The following is a 24,603-nucleotide window of genomic DNA, read 5'->3' as shown; positions in this document are numbered from 1 at the left end:
GTGTGTGTGTGTGTGTGTGTGTGTGTGTGTGTGTGTGTTACTGGATTACCTCTCCTCTAGGCTCTCACCTGTTCCTCAGGTAGCTTTCAGACTGGACGGCCAATCTGCTTTCTGCTTCACGAACTCGCCTACGTTATCCACAACCTGCGAGTCCRTGTCAGTCCCTATAGTCTGTTACCACGGTAGCTGAGCTGCTTCTTCCGTGTCTGTTCAGGTCATGTGATCCTCCACCGATCAGCCTCTCTCCACTGAGAAAAATGGACTTGTAGCACGAGAACTGATAAAAAGAAGTGAATACAGAAAGTCTGTAAGATATTTTCCTTTTGCTTCTCCGAGCTGCAGGTTTTATCAAATCTTCGTATTTGTTAAAACAGGACAAACAAAAAGTTACATACACCTAAAATAAAGCCATTTATTATTCAACACGTCAACAGCTTGGCAGCAAGTTGTTGAGTCCTGGTCTCTCTCAGGTTACCCCACCTTCTAACCATCCTCCTCATTCTTAAAGCTCCTACACTGCATGACACATCCTTAAATCTTTGATGTTTTAGAGGTTGTAGATAGTGACTTATCAAAGACATTAAAACAATGAAACCTCAAACTTGTTTGTAAACAAATATAGCCAACATTTAAGTTGGTGGATATGTTCAACTGCTATAATTTTTTTGATTCTTACCACCCAAAACACTGAAAAGTCACGTGACATTTAATTTAGCTAAGTGACAAAAACAAAACTTTAATACTAACCTGTTTTTCCCTTTCCACTGATTGTAGTGTGATCCTTTCATCCAGACTTCAGTAGGTCCAGTGTCTGATCTGTAAACTTTGTTGCACTCGTCTCCTTAGAAACACCACGGATCTTGGACGTTACAAGAATTCTCCATGTCCATTTGGCACTCAGCCTCTTCTCCCCCTCATTCAACCCTGTACTTTTGTTTTTCTCCTCCCTCCATCGCTTCTTTTCCACTGAGCATTCCTTCAGCAGAGGCTGTGGGTTTTCCCCCATTCCAATAAAATCCTCTGAGTTTTTTCTCAAAAAAAAATACATTGTTTTCTTCTCACAAGAAGTATTTAAAAGGTCCCAAAAAACGCTATTGTAGCTTCTTATTATAAATAATTTCACTTTAATCTCAGATATATACAGTTATTTAATAAGTTACTAACATGTTGCATTCCAAGTAAGGGTCTTCTGCAAAGTGCATGTTTTATCAAAAAGGCCATAAGTTTTTCAGAAATCATAAAAACAGTTGTTTTTCATCTTTGCTTGCCTTAGCATCTCAAAACCTAAAAAAAGAGAAAAATATATTTATAAATTATACTTATTTTTTAATACAATATATTTAAATGTAAGTTATCCTAAATATTAATGGACCAGTATGATTTAAAGCTATACCTGATGAGAGTCCATGATCATTTTCTTTAAGGCCAAAGAATAAATGCTAAAGAGAAAAATAAAAAGAGGAACAAAAACTAAAGAAACACAAAATTGGAAAAAAAATGGAGAATAGAGAACAGAAAAGGGAGTGTTAAAATATTTCCGTTGATACACAACATAAAGGATATTTTTTTTCTACAGGGACTTTATCAATCATGCAAAAAAAATCCAAAGCAAATTAAGTTTGTACCTTTTCCTCAATTTCCTTTATTTGTATCTTTTGCATGTCAATCCTGTCCTCCAGCTCTCTAATTCTCTGCAAAACAGACACAGACGTGATTAGCTGGTGAAAACATGAAAAAAATATTTAAGTAAAACTATCTTGAAAGCTTCTTTAATGAAAATAATGAACGCTGTAAACACCTAAAACTCTGTTCTTTTTTTATTCCATGTAATGTTGCTTTTTTCCATCTTGTTATATGACTTCATAACAGATTTGTATGATAAGAAGGCACAGCAAGTACACAACAGACTTAATAATGGATTGTGTAAATGACTCCATCTTCCTGTTTTCTGATTCCTCTCCTGACACATCAGAGTTAAAAACTTTAGTCTGCAGAAAACAACTTTGACCCACAGAAGCTACACACACAGAACAGGTTTAACTTATACTTAACAGATGTCTGTTGACTCCTAATACTTGATTTTAAATGTATAGTTTGTTTGAGCATAGTTAATGAATTAGTATTGAGCTTTATGAGGAATTAGTCTTTCAAGTTAGAGGTTTCAAAGTTAGTAAGTCAGATTACAATGAACTTGAATGAAGTTTGAAATGCTGTGATGTAGTCGATGAACAACAGTAGCAAAAACAATGTGTTAAAACTACACATCAGACTGATTGAGTGGAGGGATACTAAAGGAGGTGGGATATTAAATTCACAATGCAACACACACTCACACATAGACAAAGTCAGTCTGTCTTATCTTTTGCTCTTCCACTTCTTCATTTGCACTTTCAGATACAGATACAGGGAACACACACAGGGATACTGCATCTTTTTTATAGCACCAGAGCTCTGGTGGGGGTCTGAAGTTTCAGACAGATACCAGGGGTCAGACTGAGGACAGGCAGGACTCAAGAACCTGACTGGGTTTGATTCAAGCCTTACCTGCTGCGCCTGCTGTAGGAGCTCCATGCGCTCCTGTAAGATCTGACTGTCATACTGCCGGCTCTGCCGGAGAATCTGACGCCGCAGCTTGTCCACGGCTAGCCTCAGCTCCTCCCTCTGCCTGTCTGTCAGCGACTCGGCCACCGCGCGGCATGCCGGCTGCTCCTGCTGCAGAGCGCTATACAGCGTGGCCTCCAGCTCCTCGATCCTCTGCACAGCCAGCCACATATACACGCACACAGGGACACACGCATACAGGGACATGCACGTGCAGAAACGCATCCAGGCATGCACAAGTAAGCACATTGGGGCACACAGACAAAAACACATTTACACACACACACACATCCACACACACAGATACACACACAGGACTGTGACCATGTTGGATTTGGGGAACACTCTTCCACATAACATTGGTGGGTATGTTTAGACTTGGTAATTCTTTTTATTCAACAAACATTTTTGTTCTCCACCATGAAAGGAAAATGTCATCAAAACATAATTTGACCAACACAATGTCCAAGGAAATCTTAAAACACAGACTAACATCAAAAATTAGATTTTAAATGAGTAGATATGGAGCATGTCCTGTGTCTGGGTAAAGTGTATGTAACCAGGAGAAAAGATGGATACAACTCAATTGAACAAAAAAATAAAAATAAATAGCAATCAAAGTCTATCCAACATAGTTTCTCTGGAGTTTTCTGTTGCCTCCATTTAAAACAAACACAATAACACTGTGAACATTCTAAGCTTTATTTTCACAATAAGATCAGGTCATTAACAGCTACATACAACTCAGTGGTTTTTGGACCAAAAATAACAAAATTTAGACTTCAGTAGTAAAAGATGCAGTATCCCAACACAATGTGACAAATTTTACTTTCATGGAACGTGAATGTTGTATTAATGATAATTAATGGGGTCCCAAATGTGTATGTATCATGCTGAAATGACAGACCTGCTCTCCTGTTTCTTCAGTAATTTATCATGAGATGTTTTTGCTTTCACACAACCTTAGTCAAATTCTACTTGAGTTTGTCCTATAAAAAACCATAACCACATAGTGTAACGTAGATACAAAACTCCTACCATGTAGGCTTGATCCAAGGCCTGTTTTCTGTAATCCAGCTCCTCCTCAAGAAATCCTTTCTGCTTACTGAACAACTCCTGCAAAAATGTAGATTTACAAATTGACATTAAAAAAGGCTGTTTGCAATGTTATGTTAATTATTGACTTAGGGATTTTTTATATAAATAAAGCATTTATGAATCAATTTCTCACTTTGTCATTTTCCAGGTCAATCATTTTCTGTGTCAGGGCAGCCTCTGTGTTATCTATTTGCTTTAACCACTGCCCAAATAAACAAAAAAATGTCATCAGTTTCCTACTGTCAAATCAAAACTAAATGTTTAATATAACACATTTAAAAACAACCTCTGTTGGCCAAAGCACTGCACACAATAATGATGGTCATACAACAATTAAAAACACAAGGCACAAAATAAAAACATTAAAATGGAACAAAAATGTTAGCATATCTCATGCTGTATTAAAAGCAATTCTAAAATGAACAGGAAGCTAAATAAGAGAAGCCAGCACCAGGCAGATGTGTCCACGCTTTTTTGATCATGTTAAAAAAGATGAGCTGAATTGTGTAAAATTAAGTGCAGTTCATTAGGTCAGCAGAGGTAAACTGCAGTATTAGCACATGTCCAGCATGTGGCAACAAATACACAACTTTCCATTGACCTTTTCACAGAGTGAGATCACTGTCCCAGCCTGGATCACTGCAACCTGCTCCTCATTTCTGAGATTCTACAGAAAATAATCAAAAGAATATTCATAAATGACTTGACTAAATACATGTAATATTAAAAGGCTGTGAGCAAACTAACCCCATTATCTCCCAGAATATCCAGCTTCTTCATCAGCTCAGGGATGATTACATCCTGTAAAGAAAAGAATACCAGGACATTGTTTTGCATGTTTGTGAGCATTAAAGTAAATATGTTTTTAATTGATTAAGGTTACTTTCACTCCCTCCTGGTGGCAGTAGATCTGCAGGGCACTGCTACTGTTCTCAGGAAATGTGGACATGTGGAGATTCAGAGCAGGAGATCTCCGTTCTCTTTCCTGCAAGATCACATGCAGTGTTAGTACGAAAACATCTCTATGGCAGTGTTTTAAACACAAATGATGGTGAGCAGTGAGAGGAATAAAATAACTTATATATTGAATGTAAAAGTGTGGAGGGTGAAATGGGAAGGAATGAGGATTTACTTACATGACACTGAAAATATTGGTCAGGATCTGCCAAAACGATGGAGGTGAAAACCCAAAAACTTTCAAGGAAAAATAAAAACAAACCAACAGGGACGCATGCTAAAACTCAAAACCACTAATGTCCTTTTTCCAACACGGAAGCAAAACTGCAGTTCAAAGAAATTAGGATTGACTGATATGGTTATGCACGTAAATGTAATTTATATACCATTTTCATACTAATTAAATTAAAACTTGTGTCCTGTTACATATCAGTCTTGTTTTCAATTATTTATAAATTTTACTTTATGGAAAATATAACCAAAATTAGGGCATGCATTCAAAAACATGACAAACAAAATCAAAGTTTGAAATGGATGGTGAACTTAAATATATTTTATTCCAATAAAAACTATGTTCATTTTTACAAATTTGTTCATAAAAAACAGTTCAGTGAAGGGATATGCTCACAGCTGCCATGCAGAACAGGGGAACACAGATGCATACAATAGGGAACAGAAAGGAACTGTTTGTATGTAAAGGAATGTGAACGTGTGCGTCTTGAGTCACTGTATGTATGTTTTCCGCCTAGAGCTGAGATTATTTTCGCCTCCTGGTGGCAGTTTGAGGGCGGTACAGTCTCTTACTTCCAGTTCCAGCACCCTGAATTCAAGCAGCTCATTTTGGTCCCGGGAGTCCTGAACCTCAGCTTGGAGCCGCGACTCCGCCTGCTGTAACGTACAGATCTACAGAAAACACAATCATACAATGTTACAGTGCACAGTACAAGAACTAAAAGTAAATGATAAAAAACTGAAGATTTATATAAATCACTGAGCAAAACCAAGTTTGGATCTTCTGATGTGGAGCTCTCTGAAAATGTTGTGAACAGATCTTACCTGTTGTACATAGTGCTTTGACTGGCCTAAGTTTGGAGAAATAGTTAAATTCTGACGAGACTGAGAAGCTAACAGTTAGTCTGTGTGGGACCAAGACCAAAATGGATTGCTGCCTTCTTTAAACAGCTTCAGTCTTAAAACTGTCATACATAGCAGTTCATGCAAACACTTTATATAACTCGTTACACTGTTGCCAACTGTGCATTAAAAATAATGTGATAATTGTTTACAACTAATAGCAGAAGCAGCTAACTGTAGCACTTCCAGTGCAGACTCAGGCCCTTCCAACAGGAATTATTAGGCTTGAATAATTATTAACAGAGTATTTTCTGATCCCACACACGTTCTAATAGAGGAATGTGCGCAGAATGAAGATGCATGTGCTTTCGGCTTTATTCAAGAATAAGTGTGAAAGGATTCGAGGATTCACAGCGTTTACTGACATGTGCGCAACTGGAAACATGTTTCTCTGAATTCCAGGGCAAACAAACAAACAAACACACACACACACACACACACGTTTATTTATTTATTTATTTATAAGTCTGATGGAACTTGGGAAAGGGGAGTTCTTAAACAATGCAGGAATTTATAATTTTACTGTTTGCATGACCCGCTCTGTACATCAATATTTCTTTTTGGTTGAAGCCCTGCTCAGACTAGTGTTAGTGTGGCGCACCCAAAGAATATAAGGTGAACACATAAGTCTGTTTATTGTTTTTCATGTTTGTTTTATCTAATAAGTAATGTTGTTGGATCCCTATTGCCCTTAGACGGACTAATACCTGTGAGTGCATGACATGGACCATTGCATCTGTCCCGATGGGGGCGCGGAGCCACCGCTCTGCCTTCAGATGCGCTTCAGATGAGGAGCTGATCACCAGCAACCGGTCATCTCAGTCTTTATTTGCTTGTTTACAGGTGGATTATCTTTACTGCTGTGGTACCACTCTTGGGACCCGTAATATTAGCTTGTAAACCCAGTTAGAATTAAACCATTTATCCAAACTGAGGTTGCTCTAAAAATCATCCACAACAGAAGCATTATTTGTTCACAACCTTTCCTCAGATCTCTAAAGAGCTGAACTATCTTTTAGCCTAGCACTGATTGATTGCGGACAACCATACACTTATATTTTAATGCTTAGTCAGGTGCTGATTTTAATAAAATCTCCCATTTATCAGTCAGGTCTTAAGTCAACTTATAACAAAAATAAGAAAGCAAAGAAAGAAAATGATTTACTTTAAGCCAACTTTATATTTCATAAAAATGGAAAATTATTGTTCAGTTTTGGTATTATTACTTTAACTCTTTAGAAGGAATCTTAAAACAATAAAGCTAATACTTGCTGTGTAATCTACCTTCTCGTGCAGCTCCTTGTTGGTCCTGATCAAGTATTGTTTCTCCTCCACCCACTTTGAATCCTAACATAACAACCAAACACAACATCAGCAAGGAAATTACATTTCATATCAAAGGGAAGTAAAGAACCTCAGTAACAAGGTTTAATTCATAAAGATTTTAAGACCATAAGAACCAAAGCCCACAGCTCAGGGATCAGCTCAAAATGACACATGCAAACTTAACACATACACAAGAAGACAGGAGCAGAGGGGTATCAGTAACCAAAGTTTATTGAGCCAGACAAAAAAAAGGCCACTCCTGAGAAAAAAAAAGGCAAACTGTCAAAAGGAGTACCCAATAAGGAGGAACAAAAGGCAATTTGAGATGAAAAAGCAGCAGCAAAGCAAACCACAAAAACAGAACATGCWTCATGCAGTGTAACAGGGACTTTTATATGAAATGTAATATTTTTTATATTTCATATTTTATATTTGAATATTTTCTCAAGCTTTTTAAACATAATAGGGAAGGTTTTCTTTTCTTCATGATGGCTTTTACACAAACCTTATAAAAAATCTGAGCATTTCATTTCATTTTTAACAAAAAAAAGATAAAAACAAATATTTTGTGTACTTCTTGACTTACAGCTGACATAATGAACATAATTTAAGCCCTTTCTTTGAACAAAGACACCTGATAAGAACGTCCACCAGGACAGAAAGTGAAGCGGAGCATGCAGACACAGAACTGAGGAGACACATGCATGTAGAGCTGTCACAGGATTCTGTGGTTTGCCTGATCAGCATAGAGCCATCCAAAAAGTAGAGCAGCCAGACAGACATGCAGAAGGGTCAATAAGAGCAGGACCAGTGAGCTCCTGTCCCCGTTCCCCATCTTTACTACCTGCCCCCTCTCTGCCAGGGCTTTCTCCAGGTCCACAATCTTTGCCTGGCAGCTGCTGAGCTCCATTTGCAGCTGCTCACGATTCTGGAAGAAGAAACGTCAGCCATCATGGATTTGAGCGCAAACCCATTTACAATTTTTTTTTTTATTACGAAGTTATGTCAGTGTCCCATATCAAAGTAAGCACTGCTTTACAGAAAAGAGGCAGATACAAACCCTGGCCTCCCGCTCAGCATCCAGCGTGCCTCCGTTCTGCTCCTGCAGAAGTGCGTACGCCCGCTGAAGAGCCTGATACTCTCTGGTGAGTTGACGAAAACGAAGCTCTGACTCTTCACGAGAAACAGTCTGTTATTAAAGAAGAATGAAGTCAAACTAAAGCACTCTAACTTGACTTGTGCATAATGTATTAACCTTCCTTTCCACTTCTAGCTGCACATGTTTCAGCTGTTTAACTCTCAAATTTGATTAATTATTTAATGTAGACAAAGATCTACCTCTTCCAAATCCTCCTCAGGAGTGGCAGGAGTGCGATCAGTCAGGTCAGTGTTATACGAGGTCAGAGATGATGTCTCAGAGTCTATTGACTCTTCATCAAATCCAAAATATGTCTCCACAACATGCCTCTGCAGAGAATGCACACAAAAATCAGCCTCTTTAAATCCAAACATATGTTATAAATTACCAGCATTTTCTCTAAAACATTACAAAAGGCAAGCAGTGTCAACCTATGAATTATCAAATTTCATATAAACCAGATCACGTCATTGCATCTTCACTTCGTTCTTATTAGTTTTTCCCACAACGTTCTTACCATCATGTTTGTAAGTCATCTCCTGGCAACCAGAAAAATAAAGGCAGACCAGGGCGCACAAACAAATGAAGGCGGAAAAATAGATGATAAGGAGGATATATTCTGTCATGGTCTATAAGAAAACACTGTCCTAGAAATTTTTTTTTTAAAAAGGTCTATTATCTCTTGCACTAAAGTAGTTAATCTATAAAATATAATCCAGGGCTTCGGTAATCTCAAAAAGGATTTTTGTTCTTTTGTACTCCCACACAAAATGAAAAAGCAGACAATGAAGTTTCTGGTAACAATCCAACCACTCCTTAAAGAAACCCTTAGGTCAGCTTCTGTTTAGGTCTTCTAGAGTATTCTGCCTGTGTTTTAGATTCCCAAAAAGTGACTGAAATTTCTGCCTGCAGCTCCAAAATTCAAGCAGCGAACTGTTCCTCTGTTCTAAAACCACAAACTAAAAATCTGGATCCAAGAGGAGAAAAGTGGGAGCAAAATATATGTCATGTAGTTACAAACCCCTCCTCCTAGCAACATCACAAACACCAAAATGTCACTTGATAAATGAGTCCAAGCATACCCTCCCAAATGCACAGACGCACAACAAAGCAACTATTTTGTCCACTTTCACTTCACACAAAAAAATGGGTGCTTCTTCAGTATGTGTTAATTATCCAACAATAACAAAAAAAATAAAGAGAAAATAAATTAACAACATCAAAAAAATTGCAGTGGAAATCATTCAAGTAGGAGAGGAGTATCCTCATGCTGCCATCACGGTCCCATGAGCCCAATTAAACACAAACACACACACACACACAGACTACCAACTGAGGAAATACTCAAGGATCCATCAACCCCAGAAAGGACGGTTGCTTAGTTACACATTGTTGGATTATTAGTAGATTTAAAACATTATGGATGCTTACTTTTGCCAGCTTGGGTGGTTTCCTTCGGTTTTTCTTGTTCGTCACGAATTTGTCACGTTCCTTAAAGGTAAGCAAACACCAAATAAACACCTCATAATTCATCTTTAGCAAATCTGACTTTATTGTAACAACACAAAAATCAAAGACTGATCAAAAACTGACCTGTGAGCATAATAAAACACTTTATACACCAGTGTTCAGTCAATGTTTTCTAACTTTAGACCACATGTATATAATACTCTAATTTGAAAAATTAGGAGTTTGAGACGAGTTAAACTTTTAAAGGGGACCTATTATGCAACTCACTTTTTAAAGTTTTTTTTTACTCAACTTTGGGTATGTACTTCTTAAAAAAACAGTCCTAGGACCAAAAGAATGCACCCAGAGGCATATTTACTATAAGTAAATGTATTTTTAATGTATATTAACGACAAGTTTTATACTTCCGTCATTTTGTGACATCACAAGCCGTACAACAACCCACTGGAACCTGCGTTCAGCCTCTTACCTAGCAACCCCCGGGTGAGGCTCCACCTCCTTAATATAAAAAGCCGTCACCGTGTTGTTGTGCAATGCGCAGCTCATTTCACAACAAGTCTCCAATAGGGCAATGGGTAGAGTGTTGGACCAGACAGCGGGAGACCGGCTCGGACACTATTTTTTTTTCGCTCGTTATGAACACATTTTCTCATGTACCTCTATTGTTTAGCTTATTAAAGCCTTGTTAAAGCCTATTTGTTCGAGTTTCTGAGGTCTTTTGACCGCTGCTGCTGCCCACTGCTCTTGTAACAGCATGCAGAGTGAGCACAGAGCAGAGGGAGAAAAAAAAAAAAAAAAAACAAAGCTGGGACCACGACTCTGCCTCTGGGTCTCTCATATGTTTGTACAATGGAGCTTCTGCTATTATTAGCCATGCTAACGTAAACACTGGCTTTGGAGGGCGGAGTTAATGTCAACAGATTTTTGGAGGGCGTTACCAACAGAGCTCATTAACATAAACAGCTCTTCTGAACGGAAGTCAGAGCAGGCAGAACTAGAAAATGGGAAATTTTATTATCTGAGAATTATTTTGTGCATTAAATTGAATGAACATGGTCTGGATAGTCCACAGACATACCATAAAAATTTCTAGGACCCATAATTGGTCTCCTTTAAACAAACTAGCCTGGTTAAAACCAGACCCTTGTTCTTCACTTTGCTTCATATGAGGGTCTGGACTCTCGGCTATAGAGAAGCGATTCTTGCTGGAGGCGTGGCCTCTGCTTAAGTTTAAAATGATTGGATTGGTTGGCCGCGACGTATGTATACGTCAGCTCCACTGTGAGGGAGGCTAAGCTAAGAAGCTAATCGATATTTGCGTGCGCTGTAAACAACCCTACTTAGTGGAGAGGAGTACCGAGCTGAAAGAGACGACTGTAAATGAGAGCTGCTGCTTTGTCAGACAATTTTAACTTAAATTGGGAGCCTTATCAACATGGACTGGCTTTATTCACTTCCTCCACTGCCATTGTTTAACTAACTAGCAGACACTGCACAAAAAATCGACCTCGTTCATAACGCCGCCTTCTGTTTGCTGATTGGCCTGGAWGAAAATTCTCCTGAAGAAATCTTGAAGATGAATTGATGTTAGGAGCTTATATGAAAAGCCAAAGTATTGCTCACAAGGCTCTCTGCATCAATAAAGTAATAAACAAAAGGAAAGTGACAGATTTATTTACGTGACCCCAGCGTTTTGAATAAAATCCTGACCTGCGTGAGCTCATCAATGATGCCACGTTGCTCAGCAACCTGCAGCTTGAGGAACTCCACTTCCTGTTCCTCGTGGGCGTGAGTAAGGTCAGTCAGGGAGCTCGTTCGTTTTAAATGAGGCTGAGTGGATTGTTGCTGCGAGGGTGGCCGGGAGGAGGAAGCCTTTTCCTTCTGAGGAAGGGAAACACAGGCCAAACTATGTTTAATGTTTCCAACTGCCAGAAGGCGTACTGTTTTCTATCAAATAAAAAGGTAGGTAGGTTCAAATCACCATTTCTGCGTTCTCACGACTCAAATTCTTGAGTTTTTCCTCCATACGCTGCAGCGTCTGCAAGAGGTCATCATTCTTCTTGGACAGGCGCTTATTTTTCTCAAACATGGGCTTCATCTGGCTCTCTGCCTCTCGCACCCGCTTCAGCTGAACAGAGGAAGGAAACAGGGTGGGGAAACACTGTAATCTTAAGTCTTGACCTTTGCCTACAAAGAATTTTGGCTTTGTTTAGGCGAGGAAGGATCAGGGCAAAATGTCTAAATACATACTTCATAGACAAATACATGTGTTTAATATGCAGTATATATCTGTGCTAACAATAGGTGTGAAGTTGGTGTGGCCTAAAACCACATGCATGTTCCTCACTAGTTCGTTCCTCTCGTCTGCCAGCAGTGCATTTCTGTCCTCCAGTTTCCTAATGACGGAGTGAAGCTCTGCGATTTTCAGCTGGAACCTCCTCATGTCGCGCTCCTCCACCTCCTGTTGAGCAGTGGGGAGAGGGGAGGAGGAGGAGGAAGACAATAACTAAAAAAGGGAGAACATGCAGGCAAACAGGTAATGGAGGTGGACAGGAAAAGGGAGGCAAGGTGAGTTGCCATTTCCAAGTGTGAAACTGGGTGAAAGTAATCGTTTTTTTCTTTTTTTTAATGTTTTTTTTTTGTTTGTCAACACAAACAAACTGCACCCAATAATCTTTTTACTGGGTTAATTAGAATCTAGAAAGAGATTTAAAATAGATGATGGACTAATTTCCTGATATGCTGCAACATGTCAGGAAATTAGTCAGCCTCAATGCAACAACTGGTTATTAATGTACCTGTCAGTTAGTGTTCTTAAATCGTTTTCATGTTAAAAAAAACTCTATTAAAGTTAATTACAAGTTAAACATAAATTTATATTAAACACACTACATTATAATCTATGAACACAACACTAAACAAAAGAAACAAGTTTTAAAAAATAACTGTAATTTGTCCTTAATTTCCTTAAAATACACATTTTCTTTATAAACGTGTGGCTTTATGAGTATGAATGCTTTCATGCACACATACACCGTAGATGTGTTAAGTGCATGCATATGGCTTTCTGTGTGTGTTTATACCTGGTTATTAAGCAAGTCTGGATTTTCTCCAAGCCCAGGGACCGCCTCTCGCTTGGGGCTGCCATGGTTGTATCTTTCAGCCTCTCGTACCTGACCCAGCTGCTCATCCAGGGCTTCCTTTTGAAGCTGAAGCTTCTGGGCGTAGCCCGCCTGCACCCCCAGCTCTCTCTCCAGAGCACACACCACCCGATCCTTCGCCTTTATCTCGTCCATCTACAGGAGGTGTGGACAGGACAAGGTTATTCTGAGTTAGTGAATCAAACAAGCAGGTTTCATAAAGACAAATAAATTTTTTCAAAAATGCTGACAATAAATGACAAGAGTGCAGATATATTGAGATCATTGTGGAATACAAATTGAAAACAGCTTTGAAATAGAACTACCGTCCTATAATCTAGTTTTAAAACATGGTTTTTAGTCGTGTTTAACTTTAGGAGCTTTATTCTTTACCTCACTTCACACAAGTAAGTCTGGCATTGCTATCGCTTCTACTTCCCTCTGTAGTTTTTTCTTTAACGCCAGTATTTCCTGTGCTGCCTTCTTTTCATCTGTCAACAATGATTTTTTTTGTTTGTTTTCCCACTTAGGCATTCCTTTACTTATGTCTGTTATTATAGCCCTGCTGTATGAGGAGAGGTTTATGACTAACCGAAGCAGGTATATGAGGTTTTATTCTTAGAGATAAGCACAACATGGTGGAGATTTAAAAAAAGGCAGCACAGCTGGCCTCTAACCTTCATACAATATTAGTAAGAAAAGCTCTGAGGTGAACTGAACTACAGCAGAAGGAAAACAGATGTTGGTTTGGAGACTCTTGATAATATTCAAATACAGTCAGGACAGATGTGAATCATAAAAATAACAGCTGTTGTGTTTAACTGGCAATTCTACAACAGAAATTTGTTACTGGGAAAGCATAACTTCTTATTTTATAGTACTTATCCACACATTAAGTTACACAGTACGGTGCAAAGGTTGAAAATCATCCCTCATTTCTTACACTTTGTTTCAAAGGAGCCATACTTTCTAGTAATTTATTAAGGTGTGTTAATCAACATTTTCCAGAATTATTGAAGGTTTTTTTTTCAGTTTTCTTAGCTGACCATGACCATCTACTGTGCAGTATGAAGAAAATGAATAAAAGGAGGACAAATGAAGAAAATTTAGTTTAACTAGTGTTTCTAAACAGGGCCTGAGTGTATTTTCTGTTTTCTGTTATAACCCTGTGTTAGATTGCTGACCTGTCTAGTATGAATCCACCTAAAAATGACAGCTAATGTGCAAGTGAAAATATGAAACTACAGTAGTCTTTAGCATATGTCCATTATTAACTAATAACAACTATTATCTGAAAACCTAAACACACGTCTAAAGGCATGTCCTGCACATCCTGGTTTAACGTGGTCTTACCAGTCGACGGATGTCTTTCTCACAGTCTCGCTTAATGCGATGCACCTCATCTTGGTGCTGTTGATAAGCTGTGCGGAGATCAACTGCTTTGGCTTTATCAGCTTGAAGAGCGGTTGCCAATGCTTCCTCAGCTTGTTTCCTGGCCAATTTCTGCTCCTGAATCTAAAGAAACACCCCCACCCCCATACACACAATAAAAACATCAATACACTTCAAAATAAGCACAAGAAAGCAATAAAGATTCAAACATTTATTTACTCTCGTGATTTCATTAGACTGTTATGCCCTGTTCGTCCGGGGAAGTTACAGTGAAACAATAGCCTGGAAACAAACTTTTGAAACTTGCTTCCTGTTTTTCAGCAGCAAATTTGCTAAGGTGTGTGAAGCACTACAAGAATGTGGACACATATTCAACAACACTCCCAGATTGTCCCACAAAATATGTTTTTATCATCACAGTGCTTAAGGAAAAATAAAATCCTCAAAAACTATCCTTTTTTCTGTGAGCTGCAAAGAGAAACTACTTATACATGAAGAATGAGTCCATTCAGAAGCTTCAGATCACTCACATACATGATTAAACCTACCTCCTGCTGTAGCTTTATTCTCTCCCCATCAAAAGCTCTCCTGGCCTCCTCTCGAGCCTCAGCAAGAAGAGCATTTTTGAGTTTGTCAGCTGCTCCATCCCTCAGTGCATTTACAAGACCCTGGAGCCTCTGCACTTCCGCGTCCCGGATCTTGATTGCCCGGGCCAACTCGACTTCATGCTGCCGCGCCAGGGCCTCGCGGGCAGTCGCTATCTCACGCAGCTTTTCTTCGTGGAGTTTGGCGCGCAGGTCAGTGAGCGCCACGGCATGTTTGTGCTGCTCAAGCTCCCGAGCTTGTCGCTGTTCCTGCAGACGCTCACGGAGCTTACAGACCTGTGAGAAGAATATGTCAAAGAAGAAGAGGCATCAAGAAACATTATGCATCTTCACTTCACAGTAAGTGTGTTTAAAGGTTTGTGCTTCATTAAAAGCAAACTTTCATTGCTTTTACTGTCATTGCCTAGATATAAAGAGAACACAGAGGAAGCCTGACTGTCAGGAGGAGGATACAAGTACAGACAAATAGCACTGTTTCCTGAGTATGATCCTACAAGTGAAGGGTAGCTTTCCTTTGAACTTTCTATTTTCTCGCAGAAGCATTCATGCTAAACAATGCTGGATTGCTTGATGCACAGCTGTGCTGAGTTCAGTCATCTCAAGATTTTCAGCAGCCCTCAATATTACCAAACTGCAGAGTAGCATATTTTACTACCATGAGTTTATAAAACAAAAGAAGGAAGACAACAGATATGACTAAATTTATACTAATGACAGCTGTCACTGATAAGAATAATGTCTTACGTGCAAATCAAGTCAAGTTTGACAAGTTAAATAACCTGCTTATCCCCACTTGACATAACACTACAGATCATTGCTTGCTGAATTGTATACTTTGACAGCCAAACATTTCTGGAACCGGTTTGTATAAAGATTTTGTTTTTCTGCAACCATTTGATTTTTGGCAAATGCTTGTTTACAATCATGTGCCTTTTCAATAAGAAGGGTTTGTGTCTAAGCATTATACTATAAAATCCTGACTTAACTGCCGTTAGCTGTTTTTACACACAATTTTGACTCCTTCCGTGGAAAATGTGAACCTTTATGTTAGGAAGGAGAAACATAACAGTTAATGAATAACTGTCACTCTCAACAGCATATTTGTAAGAAAAAGATTCCTGTACCGAGGTTTTTAGTTTTGTGCCCAACCCCTCCTTTTCTTCCTCCCCCATCTCACCTTGCCCCGTTCCTGTTGCAGCTCGATCTGAATGTCCATGAGTTTGCTCCTGAGTTCCTCGTTGGTGGCCTGCGGTGAATCGGCCATCACCTCAGATTTCTCCGGCTTCCTTCCCTTTTTAGAGGGTTGGGCCGAAGGGGGTGTGGTTGATGACATAGCACTCTCGCTGTCCTTTCAGGACAGACATGGAGTGCAGGATGTGGCAAACGGAGGAGAGTGTCAGTCACTGCTCCTCCTCCCTGAAATGCCCTGCATCACCATAAACACCATGTCTCCACCACCACCTACATCGTTGCTAGAGGATGTTGGGACTTTCTGTTAGACAGAAGCAGACAAGCAAAAAAGAAAGAAAATGGGAAAAGTGAGTCAGTGTTCAAAACTGGGTTATTAAAAAATAAACCTGTACAACACGCAGGGTCCAGTTCACATGACACACCACAGCCTAGGAAAGCAGACTATTTTGAGAACAACGTTTACACTCTCCTCTGTCACCCTTTTCTTTTTACACACACAAGGGCCATTTATCATCGTCCTGTTTCGCTCCCTGAACTCCACTGAGAAGCTTCGCGGTGCATGAAAATGTGTCTGGCCACCACCATTTCATTTAAATGTCAGTAGAATACACCTGGATCTTTTTCTTTATGCAAATAAATGCATCACTTCAAAAGGTTTCAATATTCCTCTGTTTCTATTTAAAACAAACTTAAGATGCATCACACATTTTTTGGAAATTAATTAAACACAAACATCCTGTAGTGATGGAGTCCAATGAAAATAACCTAAGGTTAGTATTTTTTCTCTTAATGTTTACATTTTCCATTGCTTTTTTTGTTGTATTTACAATGAAGTTGCACAAAATATTGCAATCACACAGCAAAGCACACACATAAATATCACATCACATGATCAAAATATCAAAATAAAGCGAATTAAAACTTTAATTTATTTTTGCTTGTTTGTCTTTGATTTAAAAAAGACAACTATGACAATTCCCATTTTCCACAAAGTATCTGCAAAAAGTAGGTCGTAGTAAAGAAATAATTCAGCTACTGACAATCATTTTAGTCAGGTCAAAAATGTTGTCAGCTGTGTCCTATAACTGCTGCCACAACAAAACTAGCATACACTAAACAGGTCTGTCCAATGCTATTCTGTTTTTGAGGTTTCTCTGCTCCAGCAAACCTAATTTGAATGAATGGGTGATTAACAGCCTTGTGTAGAACATTAAAAGGTAATTCAATCACTGAATCAGGTGTGTCAGGGCACGGAAACAAGTAGGATAGTGAGTCGCGAGAACCAGGACTGAACAACTCCTCTGCTCTACACTATTGACTTACCGTAATTCTTGAGTGACAAGTTTCTCAACCTGGCTCTTAAATTTGCTTTCGTATTGGGTGTGTCAAAAGCAATTATATAATAAAAAAATAAAATAAAACTATTTATGCACTGAAACTTTAGCAGCATTTTACATTTTTTTTATTCCTGTTTTCATTCATGTTTAATAAATACACACTGGCAAAGTAAATATTGCCAAATTAGATTTATACATTTGTCCATTTTTTTAACTCTAGTACCTAACCTGTTGTCATAGATAGACAGGCAGAACAAAAAGCTTATGGATTTTGTACAAACGTGCCTTAAATACTTCCACAATCAGCACAATACAATTAAGATTTATTTCATTCTTATTTTTAAATAAAAGATTACCAGAGCTAATGACTACTGTTTAACTGCTTTTAAAGGAACTACTACTACATCAAAACTATATGGCTTTCTAAAAATAAACGCTGTATTTTCATCAAGTAAAAAAAAATCTAAATATCTGGCACTGCCTTTGACTAAGATGTACAAAGGTAACTGGCACACAAACCAATGCAAAACCAGTAGGAATTAAATAAATAATTTGTTATCCTTTCCACTACATTGTTCCAGCTGAGGGCATGCATTTTTATAGCATATTTTGCTGTAGGGTAGCTCCAACAACACAAATTCACTGAGTTGAAAACAGACTCCTCTAACCTGCACTTGGACAGAATTGTAATCCAGTAACCTCAGAGTCTTTTTGCTGAGCTATTAAATAAATAATGCTCCGACGAGAGAAGCATTCAGACTTTAGACGCTTCCATCTGTGTCTACGCATCCATCCAACATACACAGAAGGCAGAAATTGTTACCAAGGCAACCCTTGTTCTTAAATACTTTCATCCTCCCATTGCATAGGACGATGGGGGGAAAAATTCAATCTTAACAGTGGATAGGAATTTGCATGAACTGAATGATGGTTGTACATAAAAAGCATGCATGCAGGCACAAATGATGTAATCTGGTACTCTTCTTTTAGCTGAGGTCGGCTCAGAGAGATACATCGATGCTAGCGTGCGAGGAAGCTTCTAAATGAATTTGCACACAGCACTCAGCGTGATAACCAGAGACGATGGGAGAGAAACCGAATCAAAAACTGATGTAAGGGAATAGACGATACGCAAGCAAGATAACAAAAGAAACAGAGGAAAAAAGAATATCCTAGACCTTTCCTAGCGTCAACCATCTCTTCTTCTTTCCAACACTTCCTGAGCTGCTCCATCTCTCCACCCAGTCTCTCTCGAACGACGATGCTACTGATCGCACTCCCATTCAGCGACACAGAGACAGACGCAGAGACAGAAATCATTCACACACAGAGAGCTCTGACACAGGCACTCATTCTCTGAGCCCTCAGCTGAACAGCTAGAAACAGTCACAGCTGACACATATTCACATCTGCACCAAAAGCCCTCGTCGTGTATTCACATAAATAACAAACGCATTTCTATTTGTAGAGTCAGAGTTTAGTGGTGTGGAGAAAACTGCATGTAAATTTGAACATTTTGTGTGCACCGTCACGCCTGCCACCATTTTCAGCATGTTTATACCCATCTGTGTCATTAAACTGAAATGGCTTAGAGGCATTAGATTTTTGTTTTTTATTAAAGAGGCTGAAATAAACTTTGTTTCTCACCGATCTTATGCATATCAATCCTACGTTCAACACTTTTTATTTGTATTTGCTAGTTTAAACAACAAAGTTCAGACAATAGTCACACACTCAAACATAAAGAAATGTCGATTCAGTTCAAGAAAGTGCAATACTGTTACTAAAAGGTTAAAAGGTGGCTTTCTGGTATTAATTGGTAATTGTTTCTATTTAATATTTATCCAAACATATAGGTAGGAATAAAAAAAATTAACTGTTAATTTAACTAACAAATGAACGCTGACTCAAAAACACACAACACCCACAGTGCCCAGAAATCCTTATAGAGCCACATGTTCCCAGGATGGCAAACAGGCACTAACTCCCAACGTTTATAGCTCATTGAAAACCAGGAATGTTATATGGGGACTGGAACAGTTTATAGGGGCACTGTGACGCTAACAAACACCTTTACTGTTCAGAGAACCAAACGAAAGCCAGCGTAGGCCGGAGACCGTAAATTACCTCATCTAGATCAAGTAAAGACAGCTTACTTTCTGCAACAAGCCTCAGAGAGGAAAAAATCCTTTCAACAGAGACAAATGACCTGTCTTTACCATTCCTACTATGACCCATAAAGGCCTGAAAAAAATCTTGCATTCTTGACTGAATTAAGCAATAAGTATGATGTAAAAAAAAAACTGGTGAACTATTGTTTTGCAACAAGTTACATAATCTAATTATAAATTAACAAAAAGGCCATTTTAAGAACCATGTAAACAGTGAATACAATCAGCTGGAGCGCTTAATAAAAGCTGCAGTAAAGAAGTGATTGTAAAAGTGGCAATGAGACATCTGCAACTGTAACAGTGAATGTGGGGCAACGGAAAAGTTAGATAAATTGTTATGTTTCAACCTCTATCTCCATATCAAGCTGAATAAGATGTGACAAACTTTCTCAGGAAATCCATCCTCACGATGTGTTCAAGACACACTTCAGGGCTTTTAGAATTGAGTTGAAAGATCTGGCTACGAATGTAAGTTGTGAAACCATTTAGTAACTAATCTGGTAAGTTAAGAATTCAGTTGCAAGGGCTGGAGACGGTTGATAATGTGATACTTAAAATCCTTAGAGGGAACAAAAACAAGTTTATCTGCCTGCCATTTGGCAGGCAAACTTTTGTCTGTTTAAAAATTTTACAGTCTCATAATAATAAAAATATTACTACATCAAAGTTAGATTGCTTTTTAGGATACTCAAAGACACTTTCATCATGACAAATCTAAATATTTCAGTTATCTGTTCACAGTCCTAACTTACAACTATGTTTTAAAGCACTGAATTGTTTTTAGAAATGGCCTTGGCCTGTTCCTGGATCATTACAGTTCTGGCTCAGCTCTGCAGGCCTTACAGATAATGATCATTGTTACTTTACATTTTAAAAGCTCACTTCTGGCTTTAAACAATTTAACATGTTAAGCATATGTCTCTGGAACAACCACAAGTTTATTGCACACTTACACAGAGGGGCTTCCTCAAAGCCAGATGAACCACACACGTCGAGTCGACACTGTCAAACTTTAGCCGAACATCACTGAAACACACACGATGGGTTAGTTTAAAAAAATTCACCACGAGGGACAGGCTGCCATACAGAATATGTYCTCTTAGTTTAATACTGGACGTGTRTGTGTAGTGCCGAAACTCATATGCTGTCACACACTGACATACATTGACTCACATCAGCAGATTGTAGAGCATCAGAAAAGGTCTGGCAACACTCCAGACAACCTTTCAGTCCTCACACANCAACACTCCAGACAACCTTTCAGTCCTCACACACACACACACACACACACACGTTAAAGGGCTGTGACCCAGCCAAGAGCAACACCAGAGGAGTATGTGACCTGAAAACTACTATGAAAGCTTAATGACTACAAGTAAGTGACCCTGATGATTAGTCAACCCTAACAAATAAGAACAAAGTTTCTCTCTACTGTAGWTTTAGGCCCTGTTTACTTGTATTGTACTGCTGGTTTTCTTGCTCAGACTTTAAACACCTTATCAATGTGCAATTATGCTCAATCTGTCCAGAGGCATTATGTGCTTTCAGCCTGAATAAGGCCAATAATTGCATGTGTGTATACTTTTGCACACAAGTGCATCTAAATGTATGAAGGCAAAAAATTACGTCATTCCCTCAGAATGTCACTGCATTAACAATAAAGCTGTATTTTTTTCTTCAAATACTAAAGAAATGTTGTAATAACTGTCATATACGCAAGCATAAAAGACCCGTGAATTATTCCTATCGTGCATAGCTTTACGCTGAGAGTTGCAGGGAAATGGAGGGTGAGATGGGATTAGGAATAAGAAATAAGTCTAACCAATAATGTTAGAAGAGTAGAAGTGGAGGAAGTAGGTAACAGGTAGAGTGAGGTTATAAATTATTTTTCCAGTGCATCGCGATGTGGACAGGAATGATTCTGAATCATTTTCTAAGTGTCAAAATATCATCTATCGTTTAACTCAAGTGTGGAAGTTTCCACCAGATCTGGAAAAGGCGAGCAAACTACAAAGTTCAACGCAACTTTTATCGTGAAGCATTTGCGTCTGCATTCAGTGGTTGAATACCAGGACTTTGAGAAAACTCTCAGCCATCCCTGAACTTTACTACGAGGCCAAAAACAATGTTGTGAAACAGCTCTAACACGAGAGGTGTGATGGACATCGCTGTATACACAATCTTATATCACTGTACTTAGCATTTTGACTCCTTTTGTTCATTTAGTTCCCATAATCCTGTTTGAGAGAAAACTGCTTTTTGCTGCAGTGCAGAGCTAAATATTTTGTGCATTTTAAGCCTGAGAGATTCTTTGCTCAGGGTTTTTTGAAGGTGTGATTAAGGATGTATCAATAATCATTTTAAATTCTATCGCAACCCTCTAAATCAGTGGTTCCCAAACTTTTTATCTTCTGACCCGCAAAATATTCATGGCAAAAACTTGTGACCCCAAATATTACTGGTCTGAGTACACGAACTTTGTTAATAACCCTAAAAACACAGGCTTTTTGACAATCTAAACAGCTTRTASACAAATATAAATACTTATTTATACTTTTTTGTGTTTTTGTAATAGTTATAGGGAAAATATTACATCAGCAATTATTTTATTACCCTTTAAATTGATTTCTGGAGATTATCCAAGGTGCTTCATGACCAATAATTGGGTCCCAAGCCCAACTTTGGGAACCAACGTGCAGTGGTTCCCACAAACCTTTCAGCTTTTGACCCACAAAATAACAGTAGCAGAGACCTGTGCCCCCAACTATTTTTGTATGATACACATTTGTATCAGGTCAACTAAACATGGGCATAGTAACAATATTTTTATACTACATTTATCCGTTTTAAACACACTAACCTCACTCCTTTGTAACAACTAAGGCAAAAATGTAATTAATTCAGAAAATCTTTTCAGGACCCCACCTTGATGTTTCGGGACCCCACTTTGGGCCCGACCACACTGCTCTAAATTGTAACTGACTCCCTAAAGATTCCCGTCCTTAGTGAAATGAAGTGGGAGATTCTAAGCAGCAAATGTCAAGAACAAATTTTCTCTTTAACAGAGATGACTAATAGCTATGAAAATCAAGCAGACAGTGAGCACATCTTCATGTTTAAATAAGCATTATAGATTAATTCAAACGCCCCCACAACAGCCTCTGATAAGTGTGTGCAGCACATGCTGGCTGTCTACTGGGGCAGATTTACAAGACTCCAGAGCAGCCTGACACAACAGCTGACCTGTTATGACAGTAAGCAGAAGAGCCTGCTGGACAGTAAAACATAAAATAACAAAAATATGCTGGAAGATGCTGAGAGTGGCTTAATGTGATGTGGTCGGCCCCTCTAATGGGCTAACAAACAGGAGATGAAAGGGTGCTGCTACAGGGAGGATGTTCGTCCTGTTTGCCAACCACACCCCGCAGCAACATGCGGGTCTGCTGCATCATCCTCCAGCCTCTGAGGACCGACTCTGGTGGCGTCCTCGCCCGCTTCTGTCTCGTGCTTTCACTGCAGACCACGGTCATGTACATTTTTTACCAGCGGTCAACCCGCTGGACCGGGTAAAAGAAGAAACCAGACATTAAAACTGTTAATGTCGTCGCGCCTCAGGCTTCCTCTGTAGTTAGCTGGCAGAGACGCGTGTTTAGCTTGTAGTTACATCATTTTTAAACTAAAGCTCGGAGGTTACTGTAGCGTTAGAAGGCCCCTAAAATAATTAACCCCCACCGGGTGGGGGTCCACTACTGAGCCGCTAGCTAGAGGAGCAAAGGCGGATGTGTGTCGTGAAACTAGCCGCCGGTGGAAGAAGTCGCTAACCACACAGACCGATTAAAGTCACCTGAAATGGTGGTCCGAACCAGCGGTCACACGAGCGGCTTCTTCTTCTTTTCCTCTTGCCTGGTGGTGATGGTGAAACGTCGTTACATCCAGGAAGGAAGGGAGGGAGGGGGGCTTCGGCGCGTGGAGGACCGTTCAAAACGCGGAGCTCCACGGACTGCTAACACCTACAGCTGTGTATTCCGCATCAAACTGGGCAGTGGGCACTTTTCCCAGTTGTTAACTGGAGCTACACCTCACAGCCGCTGACATCCGTCTGTGTGCCGCAGCTACTCCACCAGCTTCTACTCCTCCTCTCCCCTCCGCTCGCGCGCGCCGCACGTTAATTTCTTCCACGCCCACATACACATACACGCGTTGGGGCGCTCGCGCTACGTCATACGTTCCTTTACATCTTGTCCCTGCGAGTCAAATGAATAAACAAATAAATAAAGGTTGACGTTGCAGCCGCCTATCGAGGAGGGGCGTCGCCGGCAGCGTGATAGAGGTGCGACACCTGACTGCGTGTTCAAGGATGACACCGCGCGCGGTAAATGCGTGTGCCGTGCGGGTACGTACGTCACACAGATATGGTGGCACAGTGATCCAGTAAGTATTCCAATAAAAATTATTTATTACAGTGTAATAGTTAAATACATTATTGGTGAAATTGACATAATATTTATAAACTATAGCTACACTTTACAACTTACCAAAAACAGATATTTTTGTGTTTAATACTCCATTGGTATTTATGACACCCTCAGTCTTTACATTCTCTAAAGATAAACATGGAAAATGCTCTTTTTCCCTCAAATAAATACAAACCAAATATGGTGTCTAATCTGAGCCCACTTTGTTTAACAATGTGGACACCTTCAATCAAAACATAAATGATAAATTACTCAAATGCTTCAAATAAATTTCAGTTCATTTTATATAAACATTTTACAATAAGGTTTTGGGCTCAAGAAATGAACAGTTTGTAGGATCCAGTTGCATAGTCCAGTTTAATAAAACTAATTCTGATTCAACACAACCCTATTTAATCCGATTATAGTCCAGTCCACCTCAGTCCAGACCAATTCAACAAATTGACAATTAAAAGGATTATTCGTCTGACTAAAGAAACTACAGGATTACATTAAATCATAGATAGATAGATAGATAGATAGATAGATAGATAGATAGATAGATAGATAGATAGATAGATAGATAGAT

General features: G+C 39.1%; 1 protein-coding gene across 6 annotated transcripts; it reads right to left on the bottom strand.

Annotated features, from left to right (window-relative positions):
• Positions 1-75: 75 nt before the first annotated feature.
• jakmip1 (janus kinase and microtubule interacting protein 1) lies at positions 76-23,740 on the bottom strand. Of its 6 annotated transcripts, XM_014007146.1 has the most exons (25): positions 23,405-23,740; positions 20,514-20,586; positions 16,039-16,353; positions 14,805-15,137; positions 14,218-14,379; positions 12,808-13,020; positions 12,072-12,230; positions 11,706-11,852; positions 11,435-11,605; positions 9,686-9,745; positions 8,455-8,583; positions 8,177-8,305; positions 7,961-8,044; positions 7,075-7,137; positions 5,461-5,559; positions 4,583-4,684; positions 4,447-4,500; positions 4,301-4,366; positions 3,833-3,901; positions 3,640-3,717; positions 2,545-2,754; positions 1,626-1,691; positions 1,394-1,470; positions 748-1,284; positions 76-277 (listed from the first exon to the last, which is right to left on the bottom strand). In XM_014007146.1, exons 3-23 carry the CDS (start codon positions 16,192-16,194, stop codon positions 1,420-1,422), a joined length of 2,601 nt encoding a protein of 866 aa, XP_013862600.1. In that variant the 5' UTR covers positions 16,195-16,353; positions 20,514-20,586; positions 23,405-23,740; the 3' UTR covers positions 76-277; positions 748-1,284; positions 1,394-1,419. The 6 variants fall into 6 exon arrangements, with proteins under 6 accessions (XP_013862600.1, XP_013862594.1, XP_013862614.1 ...); XM_014007140.1 differs by lacking the exon at positions 20,514-20,586; XM_014007160.1 differs by lacking the exon at positions 20,514-20,586 and having other exon boundaries at positions 12,072-12,185; positions 23,405-23,737.
• Positions 23,741-24,603: the final 863 nt, after the last annotated feature.

The sequence above is a fragment of the Austrofundulus limnaeus genome, unplaced genomic scaffold, assembly GCF_001266775.1.
Source record: "Austrofundulus limnaeus strain Quisiro unplaced genomic scaffold, Austrofundulus_limnaeus-1.0 Scaffold1, whole genome shotgun sequence".
NCBI classification, from domain to species: Eukaryota; Metazoa; Chordata; class Actinopteri; order Cyprinodontiformes; family Rivulidae; genus Austrofundulus; species Austrofundulus limnaeus.
This window is presented reverse-complemented; position numbering and strand designations above follow the sequence as displayed.

Coding starts and splice junctions, on each gene's coding strand:
- jakmip1 (XM_014007146.1), bottom strand. CDS start 16,194: ATGTCATCAACCACACCCCCTTCGGCCCAACCCTCTAAAAAGGGAAGG. Junction 15,138..16,038: donor TGCAACAGGAACGGGGCAAG/GTGAGATGGGGG, acceptor TTCTTCTCACAG/GTCTGTAAGCTCCGTGAGCG. Junction 8,306..8,454: donor CTGAGGAGGATTTGGAAGAG/GTAGATCTTTGT, acceptor CTTTAATAACAG/ACTGTTTCTCGTGAAGAGTC.